The sequence below is a fragment of the Crinia signifera genome, chromosome 7, assembly GCF_055691185.1.
Source record: "Crinia signifera chromosome 7, ASM5569118v1, whole genome shotgun sequence".
Lineage (NCBI taxonomy): Eukaryota > Metazoa > Chordata > Amphibia > Anura > Myobatrachidae > Crinia > Crinia signifera.
In genome coordinates this window covers 181257345-181266001 of record NC_139223.1, presented here as the reverse complement: position 1 = coordinate 181266001, position 8657 = coordinate 181257345, and the positions used below count along the sequence as shown (strand labels likewise).

Genomic DNA, 8657 nt, shown 5'->3' with positions numbered 1-8657 from the left:
CCGGCCGCCGCTTGCTGGGCCCGCATCACTTTGTAGCACGGCCACAAATAACCTGACAGATCCCGGGCCCCGGTGTCTGTCGGCTGCCCCCTCCCCCGGCCCACAGACCCATTTGCCGCACACATGACACTTCCAACCTCCCACAATTAATCAGCTCTCAGGGGGGAAAGTACATTCATTTATTTCTTGTCCCGCAGCCCCCACATGTCCCGCAGCCCCCACATGTCCCGCAGCCCCCTCCCCATCACACAGATCAGCTCTGACATTATGAGTCTCAGAGGGGATGAGGGGAGATTAGCAGGGACCCTCCACCACCCCCCCTTCCCCCAAATCACCCCACATCTCCCAGACTGGCCGAGTGGGATCATTTATTGGGGACAGTTTTTGGATTTCACAAGACTGAGGATTTTTTTGAAAAAGTTTTTTTTTCTTTTTTGTCGAAATGTATAATTTAAGAGAAATATGCGACACGGAATAAATTAATCACAACATAATCTGAAGCCCACAGGTGAGCCGAGGAGGACATCAGTTCATTCCCCCCCCCCGCCCCCCATCCCCAAATATAAGGGGGTGGGTGGTTGGGGGGACTCTAGCCCCTCAAAGAAAAAATAAAGAAAACAGTTTGCTGGGGCCTGAAAAGTTTTTGTCCCAAATCTGCTGCAGAGGTGACTCTGACCCCCTGGGAGAGGGTCCACACAGACCTCCTGCCCTAATAAATAGTTACTGCTCCTCCATTTCAGTCTACAGGGGAAATGGGAACCCCCAAAAAGTTGCAGTCTGTAGCCCAATGGGGCGAGTCCTCTCTCAGGGTCTAGCCTGCTCCAGCTGCTGGTGTTGGCTCCTGATGGCAAACCTGCTGACATGGACTGGGATGGGTACCACGATTTTGGGGTTCCTGGAGGGCTCCCCGGTTTTGGAGTTGGCATTGCCGGCCTTAACCCGCTTCCACTTGGCCCTGCGGTTCTGGAACCAGATTTTCACCTGGACCTCGCTGAGCTTTAGGGCGTGTGCGATTTGGGAGCGCTCAGTGAGCGACAGGTACTTCTTGCAGTGGAACTCCTTCTCCAGCTCCAGGAGCTGCTCGCTGGTGAAGGCCGTCCTCCTCCGCCGGTTCTTACCCGTGGAGGTGCTGTTGCTGGAGGGGTTGGGGTTCTGGGGGCCCTCCTCTGGGGTGTCCTCCTCTTTGTGGGTTGCCTGGCAGGAGATGTTATCATCTGAGCTGTAGTCCAGGTCACTGTCCATCAGGTAGGAGTCTTCCTTTCCCTTCACATCCTCATCCTTGCCGGGGTCCTCCTTCCCCTGGCCCCGGGCGGAACCTGTACAACATGCATAGAACAAGATCAGTTATACAGCCTGGTGCAAGCAGGTATTATAATACCACAGTCACCCACATATACAGCCTGGTGCAATCATGTATTATAATACCACAGTCACCCACATATACAGCCTGGTGCAATCATGTATTATAATACCACAGTCACCCACATATACAGCCTGGTGCAATCATGTATTATAATACCACAGTCACCCACATATACAGCCTGGTGCAATCATGTATTATAATACTACAGTCACCCATATATACAGCCTGGTGCAATCATATATTATAATACCACAGTCACCCATATATACAGCCTGGTGCAATCATGTATTATAATACCACAGTCACCCACATATACAGCCTGGTGCAATCATGTACTATAATACCACAGTCACCCACATATACAGCCTGGTGCAATCATGTATTATAATACTACAGTCACCCATATATACAGCCTGGTGCAATAATGTATTATAAAACCATAGTCACCCACATATACAGCCTGGTGCAAGCATGTATTATAATACCAGTCACCCACATATACAGCCTGGTGCAATTATGTATTATAATATCACAGTCACCCACATATACAGCCTGGTGCAATCATGTATTATAATACCACAGTCACCCATATATACAGCCTGGTGCAATCATGTACTATAATACCACAGTCACCCACATATACAGCCTGGTGCAATAATGTATTATAATACCACAGTCACCCACATATACAGCCTGGTGCAATCATGTATTATAATACCACAGTCACCCACATATACAACCTGGTGCAATCATGTATTATAATACCACAGTCACCCACATATACAACCTGGTGCAATCATGTATTATAATACCACAGTCACCCACATATACAACCTAGGTGCAATCATGTATTATAATACCACAGTCACCCACATATACAGCCTGGTGCAATCATGTATTATAATACCACAGTCACCACATATACAGCCTGGTGCAATAATGTATTATAATACCACAGTCACCCAAATATACAGCCTGGTGCAATCATGTATTATAATACCACAGTCACCCACATATACAGCCTGGTGCAATCATGTATAATAATACCACAGTCACCCACATATACAGCCTGGTGCAATCATGTATTATAATACCACAGTCACCCACATATACAGCCTGGTGCAATCATGTATTATAATACCATAGTCACCCACATATACAGCCTGGTGCAAGCATGTATTATAATACCAGTCACCCACATATACAGCCTGGTGCAATAATGTATTATAATACCACAGTCACCCACATATACAGCCTGGTGCAATCATGTATTATAATACTACAGTCACCCACATATACAACCTGGTGCAATCATGTATTATACCACAGTCACCCACATATACAGCTTGGTGCAATAATGTATTATACCACAGTCACCCACATATACAGCCTGGTGCAATCATGTATTATAATACCACAGTCACCCACATATACAGCCTGGTGCAATCACGTATTATACCACAGTCACCCACATATACAGCCTGGTGCAATAATTTATTATAATACCACCGTCACCCACATATACAGCCTGGTGCAATCATGTATTATACCACAGTCACCCACATATACAGCTTGGTGCAATAATGTATTATACCACAGTCACCCACATATACAGCCTGGTGCATTAATGTATTATAATACCACAGTCACCCACATATACAGCCTGGTGCAATAATGTATTATAATACCATAGTCACCCACATATACAGCTTGGTGCAATAATGTATTATAATACCACAGTCACCCACATATACAGCCTGGTGCAATAATGTATTATAATACCACAGTCACCCATATATACAGCCTGGTGCAATAATGTATAATATTACTACAATAACCCACATATACAGCCTGGTGCAATCATGTATTATAATACCACAGTCACCACATATACAGCCTGGTGCAATAATGTATTATAATACCACAGTCACCCATATATACAGCCTGGTGCAATAATAATGTATTATAATACCACAGTCACCCACATATACAGCCTGGTGCAATTGTGTATTATAATACCACAATCACCCACATATACAGCCTGGTGCAAGCATGGATTATAATACTACAGTCACCCACTTATACAGCCTGGGGCATTAATGTATTATAATATCACAGTCACCCACATATACAGCCTGGTGCAATAATGTATTATAATACTACAGTCACCCACATATACAGCCTGGTGCAATCATGTATAATACCACAATCACCCACATATACAGCCTGGTGCAATCATGTATTATACCACAGTCACCCACATATACAGCCTGGTGCAATCATGTATTATAATACCACAGTCACCCACATATACAGCCTGGTGCAATAATGTATCATACCACAGTCACCCACATATACAGCCTGGTGCAATAATGTATTATAATACCACAGTCACCCACATATACAGCCTGGTGCAATCATGTATTATACCACAGTCACCCACATATACAGCCTGGTGCAATCATGCATTATAATACTACAGTCACCCACATATACAGCCTGGTGCAATCATGTATTATACCACAGTCACCCACATATACAGCCTGGTGCAATCATGTATTATAATACTACAGTCACCCACATATACAGCCTGGTGCAATCATGTATTATAATACCACAGTCACCCATATATACAGCCTGGTGCAATCATGTACTATAATACCACAGTCACCCACATATACAGCCTGGTGCAATAATGTATTATAATACCACAGTCACCCACATATACAGCCTGGTGCAATCATGTATTATAATACCACAGTCACCCACATATACAACCTGGTGCAATCATGTATTATAATACCACAGTCACCCACATATACAGCCTGGTGCAATTGTGTATTATAATACTACAGTCACCAATATATACAGCCTGGTGCAATCATGTATTATAATACCAAAGTCACCACATATACAGCCTGGTGCAATAATGTATTATAATACCACAGTCACCCATATATACAGCCTGGTGCAATAATAATGTATTATAATACCACAGTCACCCACATATACAGCCTGGTGCAATTGTGTATTATAATACCACAATCACCCACATATACAGCCTGGTGCAAGCATGGATTATAATACTACAGTCACCCACTTATACAGCCTGGTGCATTAATGTATTATAATATCACAGTCACCCACATATACAGCCTGGTGCAATAATGTATTATAATACTACAGTCACCCACATATACAGCCTGGTGCAATCATGTATTATACCACAGTCACCCACATATACAGCCTGATGCAATAATGTATTATAATACCACAGTCACCCACATATACAGCCTGGTGCAATAATGTATTATAATACCACAGTCACCCATATATACAGCCTGGTGCAATCATGTATTATAATACCACAGTCACCCACATATACAGCCTGATGCAATAATGTATTATAATACCACAGTCACCCACATATACAGCCTGGTGCAATTGTGTATTATAATACCACAATCACCCACATATACAGCCTGGTGCAATAATGTATAATACCACAGTCACCCACATATACAGTCTGGTGCAATAATAATGTATAATACTACAATCACCCACATATACAGCCTGGTGCAATCATGTATTATAAAACCACAGTTAAACACATATACAGCCTGGTGCAATAATGTATTATAATACCACAGTCACCCACATATACAGCCTGGTGCAATCATGTATTATAATACCACAGTCACCCACATATACAGCCTGGTGCAATTATGTATTATACCACAGTCACCCACATATACAGCCTGGTGCAATAATGTATAATAATACCACAGTCACCACATATACAGCCTGGTGCAATAATGTATAATAATCCAACAATCACCCACATATACAGCCTGGTGCAATAATGTATTATAATACCACAGTCACCCACATTTACAGCCTGGTGCAATCATGTATAATAATACCACAGTCACCCACATATACAGCCTGGTGCAATCATGTATTATAATACCACAGTCACCCACATATACAGCCTGGTGCAAGCATGTATTATAATACCACAGTCACCCACATATACAGCCTGGTGCAAGCATGTATTATAATACCACAGTCACCCATATATACAGCCTGGTGCAATAATGTATCATACCACAGTCACCCACATATACAGCCTGGTGCAATAATGTATAATAATACCTCAGTCACTTATATATACAGCCTGGTGCAATAATGTATAATAATACTACAATAACCCACATATACAGCCCTGGTGCAATAATGTATAATAATACCTCAGTCACCCACATATACAGCCTGGTGCAATAATGTATAATAATACTACAATCACCCACATATACAGCCTGGTGCAATAATGTATAATAATACCTCAGTCACCCACATATACAGCCTGGTGCAATAATGTATAATAATACTACAATCACCCACATATACAGCCTGGTGCAATCATGTATAATTTACATTATTTATATAAGAATCACCCACACACATATACAATAATGCACACCTAAATTACAAACAACCACATACAGAAATAAACAAAATAACTCAATAATGAATATTGAAAGAGAAACGAAATCAGTATCTGTATTATTCTCCGTATAAATGTTATCCTCCTGCCGTTCATCAGACATAGGAAACCTCACATCTTCCCCGAGTCCAAAAACTCCGCAAAATCGTTGTGATGCAGGGCTGCATTGGCTATATATATATATATATATATATATATATATATATATATATATATATATATATATATATATATATATATATATATATATATATATAAATATATATATATATATATATACATGGGGGGCATGTAATCTAAACTAATCAAAGTTTCATTGAGGGAATTTATGAACAAGGCATCGTCTGAGACTCATTTGATTGAAATTGCAATACCTCTTACATAAATCTGTGTTAATAAACAAAATAATTGTAAATGCGACTATACCGGCGGATCAGTCACATTCTGTTGAAAGTTTAATAATAATAATAATAATAATAATAATTTAAAATATATATATATATATATATATATATATATATATATATATATATATATATATAAAATTATATTACATACACGCAACAATGTCCCCATGGGTTGGCAAACGTTCGCCAACAACATACTTAAAACAGTTTCTATCAATTATCTTTTACCAGATAACGATGATTTGATTTCGTTTGTTTTGCACATATATAAATGATACAGAAACTTTCCGCCGTGTGTGTTCGCGGATTCGCCGCTGCGATCATTGTAAAATGTGAAACATAATTATCAGGAAAGATTCACCGTTAATTCCTGTAATTGTTTAATAAACAGACTTCTATCCCAGAGGAATAATATCGGTAACGCGATATCCGATGCGGCATCCGATGGAAACGAGCTAGTTGATCATTCATATTTGTATCCGATTATTTACGAAGTTTTGCCTAAGTGTGCAATTAATGAGTTACAATAATAGCAATGTTATAAATATAAAACACCACTAAATATATAACAACTTAGGAAATATACAACTCTGACGATAAAACTGACATAAGCAATGTATAGTGTTTATATATATATATATATATATATATATATATATATATATATATATTAGACATATATATATTAGGGATTATTCGCTATATAAATAGGTAAATACTTCGTTAATCTCTTGTTGGTAAAGTAGTGTTTCATTTTGTGTTCCCTATAGATTATTCTCTGCCTCTCTCCCACGAACTCTCTTTTATAATATTATTTATGACGATAAAATGCATTTTCGAACTTTTCGATTCGCGATCTAGTTGACGAATGAACGACAGCGATATCAATTATTCTGCGCTAATTACCTTTTATACGGTCGCTCATTAATTCCGAGCCACATGAATCAAGCAACATGTGTCAGAACATGTCATGCTACATACTTAGGACATGTGGACCCCCGTGTCATAGAGAGACCCGGCTCAGACATAGGAACACGGACTCACCTAAGGAAGCCTCGGAGGCAGCGAAAGGCATCAACGTGCCCTCTTTGGTGGCATAGGACTTGCCAGTGTCCTCTCCATCAGACTGGCCCCCATCGCTCTTCTCGAACCCACCTTGCAGACTTTGGGCACCAAACTTCCTGGCCGCCTCCTGGTGCTGAGGGGAGGCTGAGAAGCTGCCGGGCAGAGTGGCCATGAGGGTGGAGGTCAGTGCCATGCCCTGTGCCAGGCTGGAGCAGAATCCGCTGGGCAGGCTGGGGATCTGGTGGTGGGCATGGCTGGAAGATAGAGAAGACTGCAGGCTGCCCTGGGACAGGGACGGTGGTGGAGGGGGAGGAGGTGGCAGGACCACAGGCCTGTATGGCATGAACATCGGGTATCCCGTGTAGACGAAGTGCCCAGGGCTGGGCTGAGGTGGGCTCCCTATCAGTGAGTCTATACTGAAGGCTGTACTGCTGCCCAGGGGACGCTGCATCATCATGAGGGGAGGCTGGAAGGCTGCACTCATATAAGCTACTGGATGGCAGGAGGCTGGAGAAGAGTGGGTATATACCCTGGAGTGGGCACAGGTAGTGCTGAGGGTTGTTGGCAGAGACCCTTAGCTTGGCATAGCGTCCGCTGACTGAGTCCCAGGGATGTCGTGTGAACAGATGGATATGAGAGTCCAGGGGTCTTTATAGACTGTAAGAGGCTGGGTGATAGGTCATTAGATCAGGCAAGAGCACACTGCTGGCACTAATTGGTACTTAGTGCCGTGTTCTATGCAGATGTCACTTCAGGTGTAGCCTCAGCTCGTGGGGTCCCCTTCTGAAGCAACTTTCGGATGCTGGCTCCTCTCTCTCTCTCTCTCTGGTATCAGCAGCCTCTTCCTCTCTCTGTACCTGGGAGTCCTCCCTCTGCACTGTATGCCCGATGGATGCCCTCCTCTCCTGAGTGCCAGCTGTGCAGCTGAGTCCTGGGTCCTGCTGAGTGCTCACAGCCAGTGCATGGTCCCTGGTGCCAGTGTATAGGGGTATAGACGTCCGTGCAGAGTGCAGCAGGGTGACCGGGGTGCAGCCTCCTCTCTCCCGGGCTTCTCCAGCTACAAACTCAGCTCCTATTTCCCATTCACATTTTGGCAGGTTTTAGAACCTTCCCTCGGTCACGTGGGTCTGTTCCCTCCCACCGATTGGCTGAGTGCCCACAGACCTAGCCCCCCCACCTCACACCCCTCAGAGAGTGTCAGACTAAAGTGCTGATAGGGGTGGAACTGTGATCAGATCTCTGTCCCTCACTCAGTGGTACCATGCTGCCAGCCTAACCCGTGCCCACATAGATGCCCAGCTGCCCTGGCATGCTG

At 42.7% G+C, this 8657-nt stretch overlaps 1 protein-coding gene across 1 annotated transcript; it reads right to left on the bottom strand.

The window, feature by feature from the left end:
- Positions 1-351: 351 nt before the first annotated feature.
- GBX2 (gastrulation brain homeobox 2) lies at positions 352-8431 on the bottom strand. Its single transcript, XM_083154558.1, has 2 exons — positions 7322-8431; positions 352-1316 (listed from the first exon to the last, which is right to left on the bottom strand). The coding sequence occupies exons 1-2, from the start codon at positions 7824-7826 to the stop codon at positions 805-807; spliced, it is 1017 nt and encodes a 338-aa protein (XP_083010684.1). The 5' UTR covers positions 7827-8431; the 3' UTR covers positions 352-804.
- Between the last annotated feature and the right edge of the window lie 226 nt (positions 8432-8657).

Coding starts and splice junctions, on each gene's coding strand:
- GBX2 (XM_083154558.1), bottom strand. CDS start 7,826: ATGAGTGCAGCCTTCCAGCCTCCCCTCATGATGATGCAGCGTCCCCTG. Junction 1,317..7,321: donor TGCCTCCGAGGCTTCCTTAG/GTGAGTCCGTGT, acceptor CATGTTGTACAG/GTTCCGCCCGGGGCCAGGGG.